The 26747-nt window shown below is 36.9% G+C and overlaps 1 protein-coding gene across 1 annotated transcript; it reads right to left on the bottom strand.

Annotated features, from left to right (window-relative positions):
• Positions 1-234: 234 nt before the first annotated feature.
• On the bottom strand, positions 235-26663 carry LOC141731034 (uncharacterized). Its single transcript, XM_074553044.1, has 2 exons — positions 10350-26663; positions 235-5709 (listed from the first exon to the last, which is right to left on the bottom strand). Exon 1 carries the CDS (start codon positions 26661-26663, stop codon positions 25818-25820), a length of 846 nt encoding a protein of 281 aa, XP_074409145.1. The 3' UTR covers positions 235-5709; positions 10350-25817.
• Positions 26664-26747: the final 84 nt, after the last annotated feature.

Below are 26747 nucleotides of genomic sequence, written 5' to 3'. Positions count from 1 at the left end.
GGCTGAGAGGGAGATTGTCCTGCCTAGCACAGCCACAGAGCAAAGAATGCCTCAGCTGAGAAAAGGCAACATCCCATGGACTCAGCAGGTGTACAAGCATGAGGAATGCACAAAAGCTGTGCAGAGTACAATAAAGCTTTACCATAGTAGAGGTGAAGAGAATATAGTCAGCCTTTATGAAATCTTGGTTAACCAACACTGGGCTGAACAAGATAAAATGTGGCAACAGAAGTATACTGTATGATCTGGTTTATTGACATACTTGTATACAAATACCTTGGCCAGCATGGGTAATAGCAATAACTTCAATTTATTCAAAATCCTAGCAAGAAATTGCTATAAGAACAATTAATAAGTCACATTTTAAAATGTAGACAAAACAGTAGAAGTCAGCAAGGCAGCTGTTTTTTCAGGACATTAAAAGATAGCTATCAAAACTTTTTGCCCTGCACATGAGTATTTTGAATGATGCAAATTACAGTTCTGTGCTTCCCTTCAAAGGTCTGTAGGCAATAATATTTCTTTTTCCAAATGTTACTTTTTTTCTTTAATGAATGTGTGTACATGATTAAACCAAGCTTGCTTTTCTACCTAATTTTTTAGAGAAGAACCATCTTTCTATTGGTGTATTATAGGAATAAAGCTCCCTCCCCCTTCACAGAAGATGGCACAATTCAGAAGAAGTTGTTTCAGAACATACTCAGTTTAATTACAGGATCAGTGAACACAGCAACATTTTCTTGGCAACAGGTTGAAAAGCTGGCAGTTATTCATTTTCTCTGGAGCAGTTTCTTGGCATTACATCGCTGCATTAGAAACTTGGATTTCATTTCTCACTTTGTTTTTCCGTTCCCCTGCTTCATTTCCTCTTTATCAGTTTTCTCCTAGTGGTACATAACATAAATAACATGCTGCATTCTTTGTTATGAAGAAAAAATTAACTCATTTGCTTTTAAATCATAAGCAGGAATGTAATGTGGTAGGAATCCTATGCATATACATGTGCAATATCTGATAATAAATAAGGTAGATAAATTAAGATCATGAAGAAGAGATAAATGTTGAATGTTAAACTGATGCAATTGCCATTGACTGAACTTATATATTAAAATATATTACATGCATAAGAAAAAATCAGGTTTATAATGTAAATTTACTGGTATATCAAGCAAGAGAAAACCCTTAGAAGGAGAACAGCCACCAGCAGTCCTTGTGACTTATGATAGAGTCTAATTGCTGTAGCCTTACTGCCCCACTGCCCCATGAAGTCCATATCTATTGATCACTGCATAGATTAAGTTGAATTTAATACTTGGAAGTAGATGTCATATATTAAGAGCAGTATTTTTCAGAGAAAATCTATTGTTCTCCTTCCTTTGTCCCTTTGAGAGATTAAACAAAACCAATAAGAGAAGTAAATGCTGACTGAAAAGAAAGATGGTGTGAACCCTGTGTATCTTTATTTTCCTATATTTTAATATAATGATATGAAGAATTAATGAACAATCTGCACTGGATCAATGATGGAGCTCTCTGGAAAAAGACAAGCCACAAAGAATGACACACTTAATAGTAACTGATAGAAGAAGTTTTAGGAAATAATTTCTATATCTGTCTAGCATTCAAAACCATCTTGCTTTTGCTATATACTTACCTTTATTTTGTTTTCATTGTTGCTTTTAATGCGATCTCAAAATAGTTTTATTAATAATTTTCTCTTCATAAATAGAAAGTATTTTTGCTCAGATAGATCATTATTTTTGTGCTTGTACAGCATATGGAAGATAGATTCTTCTTTAGGATCATGCCATGCCTATATTCTGGCCTTATAATTTTAGTTCCTTTTTGTAACTCTACACAAGCTCATTTCATCCAAAGGGAAAAAACAGCACTGGAAATGTTTCTTTTCTGTTGTCCTTTCTGATTACTTAATGCCATTGTAGAGCAGCAATTGAATGTGGCTCCTGTTACTGATCTGCATCATGGACATTGTCACGTCTCAAAACTCTCTGGTTCTGCAGTTTCTAGGACTGAAAGGAGTACCAAGATAATGTAATTTTTTCTTTTTTTTTTTTTCCTTAGGAAGTAATTTTGCCCCAATGCCAAAGTAAAATATTTATACTCCTTTTTTGAAGTCTGCAAATCAGAAAGTAGGGCAGTACTTTATTAGATTAAGATGTTATGCTGCATTTTGTTGAAAGCATAGTTTTAGAGTTGGGGTTTTTTGAATATGAATTGTGAAACAATTTCTGCAGATTTGTACCATTCAATAAAAAAAACCCAAAATATTTTCAGAGGTAGTGAGGAACAGGACAAAGAGTTAATAATCAAACAGAACAGCTTCTGGAGAACTTTAAACTTCTTCTCTAAACATTCAGCATAGAGATAGCCTAAAATTTTAATCTAAATTTTTGCATGATGCTATGAAGTGTTTATAAGACTTTGCAATGTTTTTCACTAAGTCTGGAAAAAATTCAGTAACTTTTTTAGCAGAAGTGTTGCTTATCTCTCTGCAGCTCTTACTTAAGTGGCTTGAGCTTATCTCTAACAAATAATGGTTTTTAAGACAGGGATGGCATAGATGCTAGATTTTCTGCCTGATTTCTGTATACTGTTTTATTCAGGAAAACATTTCTTAGAACTAGAGAATGTTTCTTTTTCTGCAGAGACACCTTCATTCTGGAGCAAGATTCTATTTATCTGTTTACAGACACAGCAAACATTAAATTCAATGCTCAGTACCCTGTGTCTTCAAATAGTTTATTGAATCAGGCTGGTATTACTTAGAGTCATTTCCTGAACCTGGTTGCTAAATTATGCAAGTCCTTGGAAGCAAGACTCATGTTCAGCTACTCATTTGTTCAAGTATCTTACTGAATTATGCCTCAAAAAAGGGCTATACTGAATCTTTATGATAATTTTATGCAATTTAAAAAATTTTAAATATCTACATAGAGTATCTGAATTTGATTTCAAAGTATTTGTCTGGAAAACATAAACTAGAATGTCATTCCACTGGTTTAAGTTCTTTTTCAGAACTCATTTGAGTGCTTAAAGAAGAACTTTCTATTTAGTACTCTTCTCAGATTTCAGTACTCTTCTCAAATATTCTTTCTTTGGAAAGAATATTAAAGATGGATTTGCTCTCCTAATCTCTTTTCTTCATTTCCTCTTCACTGCATTCTTACAGTACAGTTTATACAATGATAAATATGAGAGTAACGCCTGCTGATTTTGACTCACTTTGGATGATAAATATGAGAGTAACCACTAATGATTTTGACTCACTTCTGATTTCCTTTCAGGGCTTTCTCCCTTTATTTTCAGGCTTAATCACTGCTATTGTAAAAATATTTGCTGTCTTCACAGAAGTTCCCAGAGGATTTTTGACTATGACTTGGGTGTATCCTGTTATTCATACATATAGAATCGATCCACCTATGCATGTTGTTAATTAACTGCCAGTTAAGTACAAATCTTCCTATTTTTTTCCAAATATAAAATACACTTTTTTCCTATCATTCTGTGTCACACTTAAAATAGTGTTTGAGGAATTTCCCTAATATTTATTTAGATACGCTCATCCTGCTAAAAGATAAAAAAATATAATTTTGGTAGCTAAACATAACAGGCTTTTAATTGTTCTACTTTTACTAGACTTAGTATCTGAATTTAGTGCAAGAATATAAATCTTTTCCTTAGGTGTCCAGGATTGTCAGGTTTCCAGATTGAAAGTACTCAGAAGTCCAGACTTATTTCAGCAATTTTCTGTACTCTGAACCTAGAGTGAATGTTCTGTTTCCACTTTCAAATGTTAAGAAATAGTTTCTTTATAATTTGAAAGTCGTGATATTATAAATTTCTAAGAGAATACTTACTTAACCACATAGTATTTACTATCACTTCTCAATAGTGTGAGTGCTTCTGCAAAAGTTGCAGAAGTAATTTATTTCCAGAGTAGAGGCTTACTATTAGTCTGGTTATCTTACAATTTTCTGATCTAATGTGAGAAAAAAGCTTTTTCTGAACAGGAATTGTGGTCATGTATAGCTTACTTTTGATCCATTCTAGTGTAGAAAGCAAGCAAATTTGTTTCCAATTTTCCATATAGCTAATTCTCAGTTCAGTTTATATTTTTCATAATCCTTTTCATATGTTGTTATCTTTTAACTGAGTTGTGTTATTGCCATTTGCAATATCAACCCAAATAAGAGTGAGGAATAGAGGACACAAAGGAAAAGTAAGAATAAACAACTTACAGTCTTAATAATTCTTAATTAGCTGCTACTTTGGATCCTTTAACCATGGTGATAATGAATGTGGAAAGCTCTGGAAGCCTTGGTAAGCTAGCTTGATCATCTGAAGAATGCCAGTACTTATTAGGGAAAGTTCATGATTCATAGGCCAGGATTAAGCCAGGAGAATCTTGTGACCTAAGCAGCCTGGCTCTCCTGTGGTAAAAATGGGATTTTCTTATCTTACAAAAAATTCTAGTTGTGACAGAAGCAGGGATGGGAGCGGACAGGACACGTTTGGTGAGCAGTGAACACGCGGGCTGCAGGAATCGCTGCTTTGGCACATTGCTGGTACCGCCACAGAAATACAAAGTTAAACTGCAGCACACAAACTGTTCCACAAGCATGAATCAGAACATTCCTGAGAAATGGCAGTGAGGAGAATTGTAATGTGAAATGTGTGGGGGTTTCATGTTCAACATTTGAGTTATCCTTAAGAAATTTTTAGTAATTTTCCTGATTGCTCTTCCATGGGATCTAAGCACTTAAACCCAAACACATGAACATTTATCACAGTGTGGTAGGTGGACAATTCTGGATGTAAGATTTGGAGACATGACATGAAATCTAATCCTTCTTCTAACAGTAAATATTGACTTGACAGAGTCAGTCAGCTTCAATACTTCAATTTCCACAACTGAGTTAATAATGAAACTTTTGATATGTATGTTTAGAGCCTTGGAAAAAAAAGGCCTTTGAAATGTGAACAATAAGGGATGCACAGCATAAATGAGCATTGCAAACCAACTCACTGAGACAGTCACATAAACACACTATCCTTTTGCAGAGCTCATTGACATAAACAATCTTGGTTATATTTAGCAGCCTTGCCACCTCTATTCTTCTCTCCTTTTTTTAGTGCTCTCACTGCATTTGACAAATTGAAGGGGAAAATGGAAGTACAAAAGCTGTAACCTAAATCATCACTTTTTAACTGGAATTTGCAGTCACAAGCATGAGAAAAGTAAAACACATATTGCTTTCATTTCTTTTTAAAAATGGATTAATATCAGCAGGCAAAAATGTAATCATTGTATGTAACTGATGATCCTCTTGGCTTCCTTTAAAACCATGCTGGCAAATTCCTTAGAATTCTCAATGCTGAGATTTCTGGCAGGCATTTGAGGGTTTCAGTGGTAGCTTCTGTGGGAACTGCAGGGGTGGGGTCACAGCAAACTCCTTCCCGTGCTGTCCTGTGTACAGAGCAGTTTAAGGAATGATGATGTAAGGGACACACACAGACAGGCCACTCACTTTAATATTACATCAGGGGGTTGGTTTGAGTTCTGTGGAGGAAATACCTTTAAAGCTTCATGCAAAGAGATGATCTGTAGGAAAAATTTCCCATGGCTACACTCTTGTGCTTAGTCACAACATCTCACATTTCTGTGTATTCACACTTTCCTTCACCATCCTGTTGAGTTGTGGTTGAAATGAAAAAGTCATACAATGAAAACTATACTCCATAGCAGTACATACAGCTAGTTCCATTACTACTGTACTTTATATCTTTGGTACTATTAGCTAGAGATGTTTTATTTACTAGCATCTATTCCTGTAATCAGTGTAAGTGCCAGAAGGTGTCTGCCACAGACAAAAGTGGGCCCTAGAAGTTTTGTGAGGATTATGTAGTCTTTCAAAAATCTGTACAGTTTGTATTGGGAAAAGTATTTAATTTATATTTTATTCTCATTCCAAAGTTACACTCATTATGAATATCAAAATATACAGAATGTACATAATCCTGACACTTGCACAGACATGAATCACCTCACTTTTCAACATAGCTTTAAATAACAGAATAGAATATTTTACCCATAAGAAAAGAATAAGCAAAACAAGGATTATGACAAAATTTAGATTTTTAAAAATTTTCCCATAAGCACTGTAGAACAATAGCAAAATGTCCTTTTATTTATTTTCTGTTGAGTAAAAAGAATAAAAATTCCTCAGTTCTCCATGGCATTGTATCCAGGCAGGCCTGGTCCTCTGGGGAGTTCCATCACTGAATTATGTTCAATGAAGATTACAGGGCTCCTTGCAATAGCACAGTTTGCACAGGGAAGAACAACACATCTATATAACATAAAAAAACCCTACTTCTACAATGTTATACAGGTTTTGGATTTAGATTTTGAGCCAAAGTGAATGCTATGGTTATTGTCTGCTTCTTAATGGGTGTTGCCACTATCCAGAACTCAGAATTAGAAAGGATTTCTTCATAACAGGAAATGGGCTGAACAACTCAATTTTACAAATACCTGGAAAATAGAGATTATGGTAGAAACAATGCTGCATTTTGCTGAGTTTTACCTTGCAGTATTTATTTTGACAACCTTTAAAAATTTGATGTAACCGAAACTCAGTCTTTATCAACATTTTAGGAATGCGGTGTATGGACTCTGTAAATTCCACCCGTGCCCTTAAATTCCACACAGTGGGGTTCCCTACAGAGTGCTCTGCAGCAGGCTTGTATCAGAAAACAGCTATTTGCTAAACCTTTCCTAAATACATGTAACTTGGGCATTTTTGTTAGCAGTAGTTGATTTGAACAATCTTATTGTATTGTGTCTTAATTAGGAGAAAACCCATTTTGCCCAACTATAAGTCATTTTGGATATCTAATCTATCCAGGTTTTCAAAGCTCTGACATTAGGCTGAAATGCATTTTTCAAATGGAGCAGATTTCATTATTAAATCAAATCTTCCCACAAACAGAACAGATAGCAGGAACATTAATAACACATCCATAAGTCTTTCATTAAAAGCTGACATAGATATAATAATGACAATTAAAATCATGTGGTTATTTAAAAAGACTTTTATTTTCAGAGTATAAATATTTTTGCAGTGAAATTATAGTCAATTCTCTCAGAAAATTGTTGTAAAGCTGATTTTCTTGTAAAAGCGAGAGAGATTTCTGCATTATTTATAAACTCCTACACATGATAAATGGTGTCAGTGCTGTCTTTTTTATTAGCATGTCTTTCCTACAGTATTTATGACATTAGAGGATTAACAGTATTGGCTGCAGTCAAGTGCAGAGAGCACCATGAAGGCTTCTCCTATGTATTTTAACTAAACTATTGCAATTTAGGACAGACTCTTAGGCTAACAACTGAGTTTGCCTTTTCCAGTTAATCCTTAAAAGATTTCCTATTGCAATTTGTCTGTGCTGGTAAAGACTTGAGGAATTCTGATGGAATTGTGTATGTGTACTTTGTTTTGGTGAATAAGTGGTTATCACAATTAATTCAAGCTAGTGAACATTTTGCTAGAAAACTTCAATCCAAGAATTGAAAGATCTTACTGTGAACTATAACCACATTGTTTTCTGTCACCAACCACTAGAAATTCATTGTGTAGGTCATGGTTTGAAAATATGCTTTTTACATTATTCATTCTAGTCAAGCAGTTGTTTATGGATAAACCTTATGCTACAGGTAAAAATCCATTCTACAATAGGGAGTCAGGGTTACATTAATAATGGATGAGTATGAAGAGTGTAAATATTGAGTGAAAATGTACATTTGAATAAATGAAACATATTTGTTGTGCAAAGTGTGAAACAACACCTACAAGCAATACTTTCGAATGTTAGTTTTAAGGACAAAATGCAGTTTTCCTAGATGATTTCTGGATTATGCTACTCATTTGACAGTGTTCTGCAGCTCAAAGCAAGTACCTGAGATGTGTGTCTGGGATTACATCACAATCGCTCTTTATTTGGCCCAACTGCTGGAATAATGAAAAAATAATTGTCCAGTTATCATGCAACATGCTTTTTTATATGAAAGTCAAGCAATCTCCTTCTTCCCTGAGGTCACAGCCTGGCCCAGGCAGTGTTTTGTGTAAGGAGATTTACAGATACACAGCCATGGGACACTGCTCTCACACACACAATTTCTCACTGCAGTGGCAGCTCCCACTGCAGCAAAGGAGCCTGTTTAAATGTGGAATTAAGCATAGGATTTATGGTTAATTTGTTGTGTCCTCTCCTCCTAAACCAATAGGAGTATTGCAGAGGAATTAGTACAAAGAAATTGCCAGTAGCAATATCTAAACAGTCATCATCCTTATTTATTCCGTGTGTTAATCCAGCAGCTATCAGAGTCTGTGTTCAGGGAGAACCTCCTCTGGGACAGGCACCAGCCATTTCTATCAACCAGCATTTCCAGTCTCCAATGTTTAATCACTCTGCATTTAATAGGAGAGGGGCCCTTCCTGTTCAGTACAGTCATAAAAATTGGGATTTTAGTTTTATGAATATAGCAAAAACATTTCACTTTGGTAAATAACTAGGCATGAAAAGGTTAGCATGGATAATTCCTTCACTTTTGTACTGGTTTCACATACTTCAGACTTACTAATTCTTCAAATTCTGCAAGAATCATGGCCAAAATCTCTTGAGTTTCATGTTATTGCCTGTCACCAGTACTATTTGCTGTGTTGAAAGGAAACCAAAATCAGCTTAGGCACACTGAATATGTTAAAGGGAATTTGGTCTGGGTTTCCAGTTGATTTAAAAGCAAAACAACCTATTCAAATCAAGACTCTTTTCATAGATTGAGATTTGTTTTTTAAGTCACACTGGTCTCTGTGACACTTGTAATTTATAAAAGTGATTTTTAGGATGAAATATAGAAATAGGGACTCAGAATAAAATGTTCTGTCAAAAGAACATTTTACTGTATTTCATTATAAGTTAAATGGTCTCACAAATCTACTTATTTAAAGGCATGCTAAAATTATGGTTGTGCAGATCAGTTTCTGATTTCAAAGCCTTGTAGAGCTGTCAGGTAACAGAGACACCTGTTTCTGCTGGGATTTTTTTATGACTCATACCACAGGGATTTTTACAACACAATATTTAGTGTACACTTTTATACTGTAGAAAGTTTTACCAATATGATAATAATGACATAAAATCTTACTGCCAGTAATTTTACGGAGACAATTACTGACTGTTTTTTCATTTAGACTTTATCTTTGATCATGTTACTTCCTGTGAGTTAAATGTCTAGTTGCTTTATTTTTTTATGTGATATTAGCCTTGTCTAGTTCAATTTAGAATGTATTTATAGGTGGAAATTATTTCTGCATGATAAATGCATTATGTTTTCTATATTGATGTTCAATTTTGTTTTGTCATTTGGAGTACCTGTAGGTTGCAGGAATAGATTTGTGCAGTTTATAAAGTGGTGTCATATATAGAATAGGCAGCCACAATGAGACAATATTAGAATACTCCTTTTTTTCAGGATTTCTTCTGATCTTGTATGTAAGAAAAATAATGTGCTGACTTTTCATTTTTTTTAATCCTCTAAGGAACATAGTGACTTTAAGGATAATTAATCCCTCCTTACTTTGGGTATCTAAAATCTAGGCACCGTGATGAACAAGAGGACTATTTATCAGTGAAGAGTAATGGTACTGTCAAAGAGTTATTCATCCCCTCACATGGTAAGCCTCTAAGGGAGGTAGGACTCAAAGAGGAATTTGCTGAGTTTTGAAAGATTTTACTCTGAATCTGGATTTACCCACAAAACCGGACACCATCCTTAGGGGGGTTAAGCTGTTAAATCACCCTACAAACATTAAAATTTGGTTCTATAGAAAAGAGGTATTTCCTTTGCATCTCCTAAAGGAAACTGTAAGTGTATATATATATATAGCTATATATAACTAAATAGGTACTGGTTAAATGATCATTTAAATGATCATTTGTTGCCATGAGGCAGAACCAATTACAATGAGGCAGAACCAATTACAATGCATTACCTGCATTCTGAAATGTTTGCTCATTATTTTAATCACTTACATTGAGACCTTGGCTAACAATCTATATGGCTGTAAATCCAAAAATTGAGTAGAAATAGATATTTCATTTATAGGACTAAATATAATGTACTTCCCATATTATCAAAGATCACTTAATAAAGATTCATTAATTTTTAAAAAAATTGTTAATTCACTAAGAACTAAACTAGTCATGCTCTGTAGGAATGCTTTCTAGTACTCTCCTCAGTTTATACTCCTCTGTAAAGAACTTACCAGTCAGCTCTGTAGTATTTTTCATAGAGAAGGACTATGGTCTTTCAGTTCCATTCATGGTTACATTCCATTTGCTGCTTTGCTAGGATGTCCTGGTTTAGGGCACACAGGATTAACAAAGCGTTCCAAGTATTGTGACAGGAAAGTAACACATTCACAAAAATTCTCATTAAAGTCCTTATCTTCAAGTTACAAAAGACTGCACTTTTTAATGATTAAAAACCACATACTGAAGCAACACATACTTGGAGAATGATTCTGACAGTACTTGGGTTGCATGGATTTGGGAAGATCCTCTCTTTGCTACCCCGTTCTTGTGTCTCGGAGCTCTTTTACTGCAGTAATAAATACTGAACTGTTACTCAGGAACACGATATGTGTTTAGCAATGCCTACCTAACACATCTCTTATTAAAACAATTTCAATATGGAAATTTACTGTTTTAAATGTAGAAGATCAAATTATATTTGGGGTTGTACAAGGTGAGTAAGGCTACAAGTACAACTAAATAGCAGCTTTGCATCAAAGGTGCTATTTATTTCTTCAATTTATATATTGCAAGATTTATGTCTGTTTTATAATTATCTGTAAGGATTCTTAATTCATACTATATCATTTTTAAAATTCAGAAGGAACTCTATGTAATTCTAACCACAACTGGAATACATGATGTAAGAGCAGACTAGGTGTATTATCTGAGCAGAGATAAACACCAGAGCTTGTTGGGATAAATTCCTGTGCAGTGCTCCTGGTGCACATCAGAGCCATTACTTCAGAACAGCTTCTCCACCTCCAAATTCTCTACAGCACATTCTGAAATCAGGAGTTTCTGAATCAGGGCCTGCTTCCAATATGCATCCTCCAAAAACCAAACAAATAAACAACCAAAAAAACCAAAACTACTGCTGACCTATTGTTTTAAATGAAGGGGTCCTTGAAGTGCCTTTGTAGATTGCAATGATGGGTGAGACCCAACCTAATCAAATAGAACCCAATTTAAAAAGTAAAAAAAATCTGCTTTAGGCAGGAAAATGAGTCTAAGTGCTAGATAAGTGGTCTTTTATGATCTATGAGCTTTATTCTACCCTAAACATTGAATCTGTCAGACCCAATATAAGACAAATGTTATCAAACAATATTCTCTTCCATTTTATCTTCATTTTATTAGCTCCTTACAGCACAGACTAAGCAAAATATTCTTAAACCTCAGAAGACAAATGCTATCTGTCTGTTTTCTGTGTTTGCCATATGTGATCTATTCATCCTAGGAAATACCCTAATGTGAAGTTGAAAGAGTTGATTCTTTGGGCAGTGTGATGCTCCTGTAGGCAGCCAGCCAGCTCATCTGGGACATTGCTGCTTGTTCCTGCATTCTCACAGGTGACTATTGATGATACAGGCCTGCATAAATTCCCATAATCATCCATTAGTATCCTGCTTCCTTCATGTCACAGACAAGGTAGAGAGTAGTTTCATAAGATGTGTTATCTGGTGATTATCACAATACAGACTTGGACAAAATCTGCTGATTGTCACACAAAGGTGTGCTGGTGTTGAACACCACACCCTTTGGAGGAAATTCATTGCACTGCAAGAAGCTTTAAGCTTCACAAAATACTTAAATTGAAATGTACACCCTACAGACCATCTTCTCAGACTGCTCATGTTCTGAATCTTAGAACTGCTCTTAGCACCAGCTGTTTAATAATGGCACTGTCTCCTGTACCAAGAGACCTCTAAGTTTAGTGCCCTGTTTTATAAAGGCCATATCCCACCCCTCAATTTACATGTGTGTCACTGTCTGGTCTAAGTTTTAATATTCAAGACTGGAGAATCAGAAGAAGCCAGAATAAGCAACTGAATATGTGAATTTCATAAATAACTCAGAAGAAAATTAATTTATTAAAATATTGAACTTATTTAGTTAATGGAAAATATTTAACATGCCAATAGCAATACTTCTGTGCTATTAGCCTCAGAGTAGTTCAAATTCAAAAATAGTAACCCCTAGCTGACTAATATTAATATGGTGAATAAATATGCTACCAAGAAAATTTAATATTTTCTAGGAAGCCAAGCATCTGCACATAAACAATTTCTGCCTTTTAGCAGAATGTGATTTAGTGTCTAATTATACAGAGGAGGAAAAAGCCCTTACTCTTTCTCCTTCAAAACAGACAGGAGTTTGTTTACTTTCACCAAATATCTGCATGTGTGACACTCTGTCATGAGCATTCAGTTGCTATAAAAGTTTTTATTCCTTTCCATAAACATCCTGCACATGCATCTCCCGTGCCTGTGCCCTCAGTAAGGGAGGAAGGAAGTCCTGCAAGACTGTCAGTGTCTTCAGTCTGAGCTCCCAGTGGGAAGCCAAGGCAAAGGACACAATTCTTATTCAATGGCCAAAGGTACCTGCATTCCACAGTGCCAAGCAACCATCAAATCCAGAAGTTCCTAGTCCTTACCCTTGCCCGACTTCAGGCATCTGGGAATCATTGAAGTCTTGCAAATAACTGAAAATATTACCTGACTGGTCACTGATCACATCTTGCTAATGTGTACATTTGATCTTATCCTAATTTTCTTGTCCCTTTTACCCCATATTGTGAGACAGGATATTAAAGTAAGTTCTTATGCCTTTGACAAAGTGTAACAACATTTGCCAGATAAAATGTCAGAATTTTCTCCTAGATGTGTTATTATTATTTCTCTAGAGCCATAAAAATTGGCATACCACAAATGTCAATGGTGCCTTAAAGTCTGTCTTAGTGGGGGAAAGGGACTATAGAATAGTATGGTTACTTTTGTAAGGGAAAAAACCCCCAAAATTTTGTAAAATAACTGTTCAATAAAACAAATGATATAAAAAAGTCATTACAGTGTAGGATATAGATCTCTTCCTGCAATCTAGGAAGACTTTTTGCTTTTGTTTTATCATCTGTGATTAATATACCACATCCAGGTTTTGCCAGTAAACTCTGATCCTACATCACTGTGTTATGTCTTTGTTTCTCCTTGTTTATATTATATTGCATTGCCAAGCTAAAAGTCCCATTTGGGATGTATGGCAGGATTTTTAATATTTGTTTTGGCAGGTCTTAGTTCAAATACAGATTTGGTGACAATATCAAGAGTCAAACACTATCAATTTGTTGCAAGGCATGTATGCCTACATCATAAAAATAATTAGACAAGAATTTAATTAGGCAAGTGCTAAATTAAAGGATACTTAAATACACTGTATTTAGTTTTCAATAACCACAACAGACAAAAACATGGAGACAAGATCTCAACACCTACTGTTAATGTGAAAAGACACCAAGCAGAAAATGTCACTAAACCAAATTCTGCCTGTTGTGCAATGACTTTAACAGAGTTCCTTGTGAGTGTAGAATTCAGTCTGCTATATCTGTACCACCTGAAAATACAGACCCACAGAGCAGTGGTGTAAGTTTACAAAGGAGGCAGACACATTGAGGAATTTACTACAAACAGAAAGAAAAATTGTCTATAGCAATGAAAGCTCCAGTCACTAAGAATAGAAACCCTTTTTTTCAGCAGAACTGTTTTTGGCATTGACCAGTCATTTTTCATTTTTCAGCAGCACATCAGAACTTTCTACCATGTTTATCTTTTGCTCAAATGAACTAATAAACTCCTGATACAACTCTTAATACCCCTTATCAAATTGCCACGCATGGCAGTGTTTGTTAACTTGCAACAAGAACATGTTTATCTTTTTGCTACAGTCAAAGCAAGCAGCAGAACTGAAAGTTGATGTAAGGAGCAGCTGGCAAGTCTAGAAACTTTGCTTTACTCTTCTATTTTTTAGTTCTCATGCCTTTTCTTGGCTTAAATTGTTCTGTATTACTGATGCTAAAGATTGGCAGCAATAATTTACAGCCTAAAAAATATTCCAAAATCAGGTACAGCACCTTGAATTTATTATTTGTTCTTTCCAACTTTTTAACACCTGAGTGTTAAATGCATATATCATGACTGGGAGATGCAGAATCATCACACAGAACAGAAACAAAGTCCCTGTCTCCCAGTATATCTAAAACTCCATGTTTCTGCTGTAATACTGCAATAGTCTGGTGCCTTAACATAAAATACTTAATTATTTTCAAGTGTTCTGTAGGCAGAATAGGAAAATATATTTTTATGTTCTCCATAAAAAATGAAAATTTATAATAATGTCAATACCACCCAATATCATGCCTCATCAGAAATGTTTTGAGGTTTTTTGTGCAATGACATAAAACTTGCTATTACAGGAATTGTAATATACTCTGTGGAATTGCTGTTCAAGGATATATATAATATATAATATATAATATATAATATATAATATATAATATATAATATATAATATATAATATATAATATATAATATATAATATATAATATATAATACTCTGCTGGTATGAACTCCTAGAGAAATCAGTTAAAACTCTGTCATTAAAGTATGACTGCTTTCTTTCCCAACCAGAGTTGAAGGCAGTTTTCCAGTTCCATTATTAACAGTGATAAAGGAAATTCTCCTTGGGAGTTGGTTGAGATGAAACTCAAGACACAACAGTTCACCATCTCTGCTATCTTGTGGGCGACATCTGAGAAAAAGTCAGTGAAACGATAAAATAGCAGTGACAGAAGTGCCGTGTGCTGTGCCTGCCGAGCAGCCGCAGCTGCAGCACAAAGGACAGAGCACAGGCCGAGGGCCCGGGGTGTCCCGGCTCCGGGGGCTGCCAGGCCCGGCCTCAGGCCCGGACCTGGGGGTGCTGTGACAGCCTGGCAAAGGTGGCCTTTGGGACACTGCCTTTGGGACACTGCAGTGTGCTGGGATAGGCAAAGGTGGCCTTTGGGACACTGCCTCCAGGACACTGCAGTGTGCTGGGATAGGCAAAGGTGGCCTTTGGGACACTGCAGGCATGGCCGGGTCCTGTTTTACATGAAAATCCAGAGCCTTGAGCAGCCTAACTGGTGTCACTTTTTCACTCGGAGCCCCCTCTGGGATGTTTGCAAGGGCTGTTATCAGGAAATTGCAGCTGTGGCTCCATCTTTACTTACCTCTGGTTTTGGGTGGGTTTTTTGACTTCTTGGAACTTTCTGTTTATGAACTAGCTAATCTGGAAAGGACGAGGTAGGAATGGAGCTGGTACAGAAAGATACGGTGTTTAAGGCCAGAGCTGACTATTCCAGATCAAAACACATTCTGGAACTGGGTGGCAGCTGTACTGCTCCCTCTGACAGGTGAAGTGCTGGCACAGGCTGGCACAGGCTGGCACAGGCTGGCAGATGCCACCTGACCTCACCTGGGTTCCACTCAGGCATTTGGCACCTCCCTGTCACTGTCCAGAGGGCAAATCAGGGCCTAGACCTTGACTACAAAACTGCTGAAACATCCACATCCTGATGCTCAGACTGGAACCAGAACTCTGGAGATGGTTTCATTTCAGAGTCTTAAAAGAATAAAAAAGTGATGTTCTGGTACAAGTCAGAATAAATCCATAAAACAAGATTTTATATGAATTACCAAAATACTAAAGCTAGACTATTTGAGTATGAGCCCAGATTATATCACAAAGTCCACATTTGATTCCAACGACAGTCTGGGGATCTTGTGGGCTCCCTCAGTTCTCCATATTGCCAACTGCAGTCATGGGATAATTTTGTTATGGATTAGTTCAGCACTCCAAAAATGACTAGCACAGATTCCCTGGATTCATATAGGAATATCTTATTGCTTCCTCTGAAGCAAAATTAACCTGCTGCAATCTTGTTTGGTATTTACACTGTTCTCACAGCTGAGATCTCCAAAAGCCTCAGACAGTAGTAACAGCAAGGCTGTAGATTTTGCTTTTAAAGGAATATAAAAAATACAATCTGTCATTGGAAAAGTAAGGAAAATTTTGAAGTGGCTTTTCCTTAAAAAAAACCAAGCCCCATTAGCCAACAAAATTAATTTTGGTTAAGAATTCCAGTTTTTCAGTAAATTATTTGGTAATCTCACCTGTTAAGTCTAACTACTGAAGAAATTAATAATCTCCTAACATTTCAGCTTCTACTTTAATTTCTTAAGTATAAAATAGGTCATATCTTGATAAAGTCTGATTATAAAATATGTGTTTTCTTTTAATGATTTTTATTCAATTTCATTGATTCCTTGTGTTGCTAAAGTGTATTTAGCAACACAAGGAACAGTTTTCTTCCAGCTGAAGCTGAAATTATGTCAGTCATGGACTTCATAACTGACATTTACACTTGTTGATAATACAATGATAAAGATCCACTTTAGTCAAAATCTTGGCACTAATTATTTAAATATGGGAATAAAATGGTATACATTCAAAAGTTAAGGAAAAATAAAACCATTTAACCATCTTTAATCAGCTATAAATGGCAACAAATTAACAAAGTCTGAAACAATTTAATATAATTGACAAATGTAGTAGTGACCATTTATTCATGGAGCTTATTTTTGTATGCACTTCTGCTTCCATAACTAAGCATTCAGTGAAAAAAGCTCCATTGCAGGCTGTGATGAATCCTTCCTTCCCCTTTACTTCTGGCCACATTCTTCTGCTTTATTCTATATTTCATATATTATTCTACATTCTATATTTATTTTATATATAATAAAAAACTAAAATGTTGTCAATGCTCTTCCATTTTGTAAAAGAATCTAAATATTCTCATATTACTCATTTCTTGGCACATAAATACTTAATATCTTTTCCACTGTGGAAATTCTACTCGAAAAATTACCTACTTGCTACTGTTCTAACTTTTAGAACAATTTGCTTGTTCTTGTTAATGTCTCTTGGCACTATAATTAAAAGAAACTAAACTCTCTAAGAAGAGGCTAATAGAAATCTGTGCTTTGCTAATATTTAAGAAAACAAGCAGAGAAAGAATATTATCTTTTACACAATGTTTGACACTGAACCCTACTCCCAGCCTATTCCTAATGTGCTGTTAGCTGCATTGGACAGCTTTACAGATGAGTTTTGCAGTCCTTCCTCTGAGGCTATATCAGATCCAAAGATTTTTGTGACATACTGTTTCATACCAAATAATTTAAATATTTAAAATAAAGTATTTGAAGCAAGTATTTGAATTCAGAAATTTAAGTACACATCTCAAACCTTATGCTTGACTCTCATTTTCTAATGCTTATTCTTCAGTGATAAAAATGTGTAAACCCAAATTACAGTTATATGTTATTTGCTGTTGTGTGCTTTTTTTTAAAAAACATTTTCTATTAGATGCAGAGTCCTTACCTAGGAGTATCATTTGGAAATAAAAAGAATACTGAACATACACCTTGGCATATTTTGAATAAAAACATGCAAAAAACTCGAATGAGTTTTTTACTAATGACTAATATTAATAGTTCAATTAGTTTCATACCTTGTAAGTAACTGTAATTACAAAGGCTGGGTAAACCTCAAGCCAGTCTGTGTTACAGCTTCCATTTATGTCAGAAGGTGCTAGGGATCATCTTGTGATCAACAGTCCAACAGGAGTGCTGGAATATTGATATGAAGATTTCAAATTAATGTAATGACCATTTCCTGTTCTCTGTCTGTACATTAATTTGAAATGCTGTTGCATCTTGCAGTGTTTTATTTGAAGGACATATTCCAGCGTGTTTTGACCTGTGAATATAAAATTGTTCAACACTGCTCATTCCATCCTTCTAGAAAGGAATTTTCTTGTAACTGTAGTATTTCTCTGGGCAGGAAAAGTTCTGAGCCTCAGTCATAGCAGCAAGCCTGCTTTGTGACCTGGAGGACACGACCTGTAAGATTTTGCTGCATGAAAAATGAGACACATTCCTATAGCAGAACGAAGAAGAGCATCTCCCTGGAGATTAAACTTTAATATAAAAGTGGTATGGTGAATCCACCCAGTTAGTTTCTTTCCTATGCCACCAAATATTTTGAAGGGTATTTAAAGATAGGAGCAGATCCTGTCAGAGGGACCATGGCACATCATCTATAATTTCTGTTAAATGAGTCAGTGAAGTCAAGAGCACATTTAACACAAAGCAGTGACAGCACTGTGTGTGCCCCACACTCAGCTACTGAAATAAATGTTACCAGCACTGCACATGTCAAACTGATGATGTATTGCTCTGCAAGACCAAGACAACAACAGACCATGTTTACGTGTGTGTGTTCTGCCTTCTCCTTCCAGAACTGAAACTCTGCAGGCTCCAGGGGAACCTGCCACCCAGCAGGAATCAACTGTGCCCGGGACACCCCTGGGCATCTCTCCCTTCCTGGGAGGAGCCACAGGGCAGGACTGCATCCCCAAGGACCGGGCCTTCCTCAGAAGCCTCAGCAACAGGTACGGCCACACAAAGACCTTCTGAGCTGAGTAAGCATAGGACACCTGACAGCACACAGTGTCTTCTGCAGGTATAATCGTCATTTTATTTTGAGACTGTATTAAAACATGATTTTAATATTTTGGTGCATTTAAATAAATGTACTGGACAGATCTATGCATTTGATAAATGACCTGATGTGTGTTTCCAAAAGCAGTAAATATTCTAAGTGAGGCTCACAGGAGTCATTTGAGTTAGCTTGCAAAACATCTGTCATATTTTCAGATACATAAATGCTAAATTCTTACGTAAAAAACAAGTTAGTTGTACCACAAAAAATGAAGCTCTCACTCTTAAGCCAAAACAGACCCCACTTCATAATCCCATGCAGTTATCAGCATGTCCCTTGGATTTATGACTTATGACATTTATTTACCAACAGGTGGTTGCATATCTTGCCATTTATATTTTAAGCAACAGTAAACACAACTAAAAATAATATAAGACAAGCAAAATAAAACTCAGTGGTGTTTTTAAAGTGTTTTTAGAGAAAAGTTGTATTTATAAGCTAGGTCTTCAAGTAGTTCTCACCAGGCCCAGCAATACAGAAGAACACTGCAAGAGCAATAAGGATTTTTAGGGGCATTATGATAGTGTAATGGAAACACATCTGCCCCCAAAAGTCCCTCATTTTCCCTGCGGTTAAAAGCCATGCAGGAAGTGGTGAATGCTGTGGAACATCAAGAATGAAACTATAAAAAAAAGATTTTTAAGTTAGAACAACTTTCCAACAATACCTCAGGATGTCATCATTTTCTGTTAGTCCACTGGACAGTAAAATGGTAGTTTTTCAAGGATCCTCTAATTCATTAGCTCTGGATGTAGAAAATGGTTCTGTCCACGTAATAAAGTGAATTTTGAGGCAGATATCTTAGAAATACTATTTTTGGGAAGCAAAATACATTTTGCATGAAGACAAGACAGGACAAGATTTCTTCTTTCAGCTCTCAAAAAAAATCCCAAAAAACCCAAAAAACCCCACCAAAACAAAACCCCAGGATAATCATCATTAACTGTTGACCTGCATTTCTCATTTTTAAGGATACTTCATTGACAGAGTGAACATTAGTTTATAGAAGAAAGTTATACATAATAGAACATCTGTAATTTTAAAGAATTTTGAGATATTTTCCAATGAACTGTCTGGACAGTTTCCCATACATACAGAAGGACCAGTCAGAGTGAAAATACAAAGGGGAATCCCAATTTAGTAGACTGAGTTATCCATATTTATAAATATCACTAGTAAAACAGGTAACACATTTGAACTTTAAGTTATGCCCATTCAATTGGCATGCTCAGTGAAAAGTTATTATTTTAAAACAATCCCCATTGAATAGCACCTAACAGGCATATCCTTCACAGATCCTTGTAGTACAAAGCATAAAATATAATAATAATATTGTTGAGAAAAGCAATGCTCAATTCTTCATGTTATTTAGTACTACGTTGTAATACATTTGTCCTTTGCTCATGTTAAAATATGAAAAATTAACTAAATTCTTTTCTCAGGTTCCAGAAAATTTAACATGATCTCACTTGCATTTTTTATGGATGTAAATCCATTTAATTCAGTGGAGATACTTCTGACTTAGAGCAGCATCCAGGCACCTACTGACAGAGGTGTGTGTACTTTGTGTGCTTTGAAATAGGCCTTTGATTAAAAAAAAAAAGCTTTAATACAAACAGCAGCAGCATCAAAGCAGAAAGCCAGATTTTGCTGACCATAAACCAGAAATTTTTAACAGCAGCAATGTGTAACATCTAGAAATGCCCTTTCAGTACAATTACTGCATTCCCTTATTTTTCCTGATGCATGTGGGCCAGTCCTGAAACATCCTGGAATTATTTTTCTCACCTTGTCCTACAACCTTGCCTTGCCAATACATGCCTTGTTGTAGATGACAAAACACATTTTATATTTTTGGGGGGGTGTGTGTGTTCTTTTTTAATTCTTGTCCTGAACTACAAATGAAAATCTCTACTTAAAAAATTAGTGTCCAGATAGTATTTTATATTGGTTCATATAGAAAGACCATGATTGCAGTAAAAGATTTGGACTGTCTGACTGAAGCTGAGATACTTCAAATAGCAAAAATACTACTTTATACTGTTGAATTGTAGTCTCCCCCATTAACAGCTAAATTGCATTTAACAGTATTAACTGAAAATATCAAAATAATTTTGCTTAGAAATTTCTCATTTATATCAACAATGTAAGTAATCGGCATATTAGGAAATCAGATAGGACTCAAATTTTTGAGACTTCTTTTGAGCTGAGCTAGGAGCAGGTATACTCCAAACAGGAAAAAAAACCCAACAAAACTCTGGAGCCTATCTGTAGAGAATTACAATTCCAATATTAAAAGAAAAAATGTTGGTAATTAAAGAGCCTTGCATCCAACAGGCAGTCAGAGATCAGGGGTAACCTGGGACCAACTGCTAAGGAGTAGCCCTGTCAGCTACCTCACAAAGCCAGTTACCTCACTAATGCATGGGGCTTTATTTCTGTTGATATTATCTTTATTTACTCTGTAGGTGTTTTAGGAAAGGTCCTGAAAAAAATTCCCAAGCTGAAAAAGGCCTATCCATTCACACTTGAATACAGAATTATTGCCCTTGCCCCCAGACCTTGGAAACAATAACTATTTGGGCATTTTGACAACAGGCAAACCCCCCTGATTTTTTGTTTCCTTTTTCCATGTTGATACCTTTACCAAATTCCCTACATGTTTGCACTGTTTGACTGAGAACAGCCTATGGCATTGCAGCAAGGGATTAGTGCAGTTATTGCCTGATGTGCACTGTGAATTGGGCAAATGATGCTTTAAATTCATTGATTCCACCAGAAGCTCAAGCCACAGGGTCTGAACCACTTTTCTACCATGTCTTCCACTACAGCTGCAGCTTCCAGGTGACAGCAGCGGTTTTCCCCAAATCTCTTAAACCCGTTTGCAAAAATCCACTTCTTTGTTTTGTTTTGTTTTTGCTTCATAGGCTTCTAATATGATTTCCAAGGCAGGTAAAATTATCTTTTGAGTAATGTCCTTAAAAAACATGCCTGAACAGACTGGTTTGTGTCCGCACAGACCTTTCCTGTGGTGTGAGCTCCAGGTTCTCCCCAGGGCAGCAGGGCTGCTGTGTAACTCTGCAACAGGGAGCAAAGGACAAGGCACAGTTTAAAATTCAGACCTCGGGGGTCTGCGCTCTTGCCCTGGAAAAACTCTGGATAATTTCCTAGGAAAGGACAACTGATTCTGCAGCCTTTAGTAAGGCAAAATTTTAATTGTTCCAGGTCATGAGTTTCCAAACTTGGGGTCGTTATCTCTCTGTCTCTTTTTCTGTTGCTGGATCAGAGGGGAGTCACAAAACTTTTCTGTTGCAACACGGGATCAGGAGGTGTCAAAGGTTGAGGCCTTGCTGCAGAAAATACAGGCCCCAGAGCAAGCTCCAAACCATGCCACAGGATTCCAGGGCAGATCCTGATCTTTCCACTGCTTTCAATAAAATTTCAAAAGTAAACAGATTAGGCCATTTGGTAATCCTCTGCTGATTCAGTGTGTTTGTGAGCTGGTTTTTTAAAGGTTTGCTTAAAAATGCAGAAAAATAATTCTAAAAATGTAGTTTAAAATTTATTTTAAATAGAAAGACAGCTAGTAGGACTTTCAATTTTGTAAATTATAAATGCAATAAATAATTGGGGTTGATATTTCTAATTTTTTTTTTCAATAATTAATGACATTTTTATCTGAAGAAAATTTAATTTTTATTACAAACATACCATCTACTTTTTATCTTCTGTAAATTTCTTTTTTCATACCAAATGGCAAGATAGACTGATCCCAGGTATTTAATTATTAATACTGTGGATACACAGTGCACTTCAGGAGGCTCAGCTCTGAGGCCAGCACCCCAAGCTGCACGCAAAGCTGCTGGGAAAACCAGTGTGAGGGAAAGAGATCAAATTTTTATAACACAGATGTTTAGGAAATCTATCAATGTTTTCTCTAATCATCATTAATTTAAGTAACACATGCAAAATGAGCATACATTCAAAGTTTAAAATATATGCATGATATCTATAGCAGCAGAAAATTGTCTGTTCTACTGCACACCAGAGACAAACAGGAGCTCTTTCTGTAAGCTTATTGATGGGAAAAAATGTGAATAAAAATATTGTATGAGGAAGGCCTACAGAAGCATAACTGTGTTCTTTAACACTGCTCGTTAATCATTTAAATAGTGTATTATTTCTATAGCTAGGTTATTGGTGCTAGAAGCAATGCAAGTGAATTTTATATATCTTCAGTAGAGAGCCAGATAGCAGATAGAATCTATTTTAAAAAATAATCTAAAAATAGCTGATTAACAAAGTGTGATCTTTACATCTTACTGGAAGTAGCTGCACAAAATTACATTTTAATTTAAGAGCTTTTAAGTAACAGTTGGTGAGAAGTAACTGTGGTATTTCAGCAGAGCAGAGCTGATCTTTGCTGATGTTTGAATGTGTTTCTCTTTTCCCTTAAAGCAAGATCCTCACACTGATCCACTTTCTCATCTCTGATTCTCTGCTCTTACATTCTCAGAATAGTAGAGAAGAGACCACAGGAATTAAACCAATCCAAATCTGACAACTAGGAAGACTGGGCAAGTCTGGAATGTATTCACAAACTAAGTACCAATATACTCTAGTATAAGTCAAAAATAAAAAATTTCTACAGTTACATTTTTAACTTAATTGGCTTATGAAAATTTAACCTTTCATAAATGCTGCTTCTGAACAGTATTATTTTCATGGAAAATAGTAGCTAAAAAGCATATTAGCACCACAGTTCTGACCTAAGCTCCTCCAAATCAGATTTCAGTCTTAAACAAGTGAGGAATTTGTTGCACTGAGGTTTGGCCACATCCTATTCCCCTTTTGTTGCAATTATTTTGCTGTAAAATGTAAAATGTGAGAATTGTACAGCAAAACTTGATAACTCATCCTGATATTCATTTGCATAAATGTACAGATCCTGCACATACTCATCAGATAAATCACATGCCAACAACTTTGCTTTAACAGCGTGTCACTCTCTCACTTCAGCTGAATTTCCAGGCCTTTTTGAAATACTCAAACTGATTCAGTCTCTATAGGTCAGCTCTTAAAATTAACCTGACTGCAGTGACAATGTGATCACAGTGTGAATGCCTGGATGTTTATGTGTAGCTCAAGCAGGTGATTAGCTGGTATTAAATGTCAAAACTATGACAGACACATTTACACTAGCTGAGCTCCTGCATGTATTTTGTGTGAATATGCTGCATATATGAAACCCTGTATAAATTACATTGTGTATCATGTGTTCATTCAGTATTAAATATCTGTGCAGTGTATTTGGAACCATGAGAAATGTTTTCAACATTTTCTGGAATCCCATGAAGAAAGTACAGCTATGTAACTTTTAAGTAAAAATAATACTTCAATTCTTTACAATATTGATACCAAAATGTAAATAGTAACACGAACTTAAACAGCTCTACCAAGCTCAGGTTTACACTGCCTTACAATAATATATTTCACAACTTTTAACAGTACAAAAACCAGCAGTCTTGAAATTGAATAATAGATAAGGACTGTACACATGTGGACACACACAGACACACAGAAAGGATACATTACAACTGAATACTTTGCGAGCAAAAAAAAAAAAAAAAAAAAAAAGAGGTGTGGATTGACAACACAAATGCTACCAGTGTTTAAAAGGTTTTTTTCAAGGTTTAAACTGTCTCTCTTTTCTAGGGACCATCTTTTCTCCCAATTCACCTGTAATGCACCCTTTGAAAGGCGACTTTTTCTTCAGCTTTTGCTGTCTTTTTAAGAGAAAAACACCACCAATAGTTAGAAAACTTTTATGTTTAACTTTCAGAATTATTTTATTTTCTATCTACTTTTTTACTGCTGAAGACAATTTTAAAGCTAAAGCATGATTATTTATTTAAAGTGCATAATAGCCTTTTACTAAGTGCAGCAGTAGTTTACTACTAAGTTTACTGTCCAATGTAAGAGCCATAATGTGCTGTTTTCTTTTGCAGAACAAAGTGACCACCAAAAGCGGGACTTTGTGGGCCAGTTGGATAAAACATAAGCTCATCTCGCCCCCAAAACCCCGACTCTGGAACCACAGCCTTCCAAGATTCAATTTGTAAGTAAAGTATCTTTGTGAGATATGGCCAATCAACTGAGTCACTGCCTATAGAGTGGGTAATTTTCACACTAATCAAAAGAGAACGTTACAGCCCAGTCGCAATTCATCCTCCTTCTGTTTCTGGACAGCAGGGATTGCTAACAGATACTAATTGATTTTATTAATATTTTATGAATTATTTATCAAGCAGGTAAGAAGTACCTTTTCTAAGTGCCTATAAAATGCCACAGAATAGCAGTTATTAGACCCAGCACTCAATATATCTATTAAGACTTCTCAAAGTGTGTAACAAGTTGTTATTTATGTTTCACTGTTTTTCAGATTAAAGTTGACACATTATAGAGAAATAGCTGTCATTATTCTAAATTTGTTATTTGCACAATAAACTAGAAATTATTTTCACTTTACTTGAAAACAGGTCTCTTTCTACTAACAATGATAGTCTCAAGTATTCAGCTTTACATCATCATCTTACTACCCTCAATATTGTTTCATAAGATCATTCAAAGATGAGAGGAATAGTGGAAATTCACAGACAAAAGGAACATATATTCTAAATCTTCACTTTATAATTCCAACAGAACTTCTATATAAAATCCATGTTTAAAAGCATTATAGTTTACACTTGGACGGCTGAAGTGGGTTAAAGCTGTCAGTTACTTTAAAAGAAACTAATTACTGTCCTTGAAAAGCCGCTATTACATTCATTCTACATTTGATAATCAAAATGCGGAGCTGAAGAATGCTGTCCTAGCTGGACTGCTTTATAAACACCTTTATAATACATCCTGAAAGGAAAACGCAGGGAAGTTGATGGAAATTCTGCCTAAGTAAAAATGTTTAAATAATTCCTCTTTCTACAGACTATACATTTTAACCGACTTATTTACGGCTGTGATGATTTAGGAGGTTTTTCTGGTTTTCACAGGACCTGATCAGACGGTGCGTATCGACCCCCTTCGCACGCGCGTTTGGAGCTATTTGTGCCTGGCGAAAGTCGCCGCAGCAGCCACGCGGAGGCAGCGGGACGGGAGCGGTGGCCGGACACGGCGGGGAGCGGGCGGACACCGCGGGGAGCGCACACCGCGGGGAGCGCACACCTGTAGCTCCCGCGGGTGCCGGCACGGCTGCGAGCCGCCCCTTCCCCGCGGGCCCGAGCCCCGCCCGGCGCGCACCCTGCGCGGCCTGCGGCAGGTGGGCGCGGGGCCGCGCCGGGAGCTGCCCGGGGCCGCGCGCCCGCCGATGCGCGGCCCCGCGGCGCCGCCGCCGCCGCTCCCGGGGCGCCTTTCCGCGCCCGCGCTGCCTCGGCCGCGCCCGCGCGCCCCGGTGCCCGCCCGCCGCGGAGCTGCCCCATCCCCGCGCAGGGCGCGGCCCCGGCTGCCCGCGGAAGGGGGCGCGGGGCGGCGGCCGCACCTGCGGCCTCGGCGGGGACGTCGCGGGGCCGCGCTGCTCCCCGCGGGCGGCGCGGAGCGGGGGCGCGGAGGGAGAGCGCAACTCACCGCTTGTCAGTGCCCGCGGCGGTGCCCCGGCGAGCCGGGAACGGGAACGGATCAGCGCCCGCAGCGAGCGGGGATCCCGCGCGCAGGGAGCCGCTCGCCGGGCAGGTCCCTGTTCTTGAAAGGAGACAGCTCTCCGGTCCTCGCTCCGAGCCGGCTCCTTCCGTTGGCAAAATCCTGACTCATTACATAAAAAGATCACCCTGCCAGGCGCCCTGAAACATTTCTTCATCACGGTCACGCCACAAGCTAAACAAGAGGCCACATCAAGGGGAGGGGGAGAGGGGGGAAGCGGAGAGCAAAAAAAAAAAAAAAT

The sequence above is a fragment of the Zonotrichia albicollis genome, chromosome 16 (assembly GCF_047830755.1).
Source record: "Zonotrichia albicollis isolate bZonAlb1 chromosome 16, bZonAlb1.hap1, whole genome shotgun sequence".
Taxonomy (NCBI): Eukaryota; Metazoa; Chordata; class Aves; order Passeriformes; family Passerellidae; genus Zonotrichia; species Zonotrichia albicollis.
This window is presented reverse-complemented; position numbering and strand designations above follow the sequence as displayed.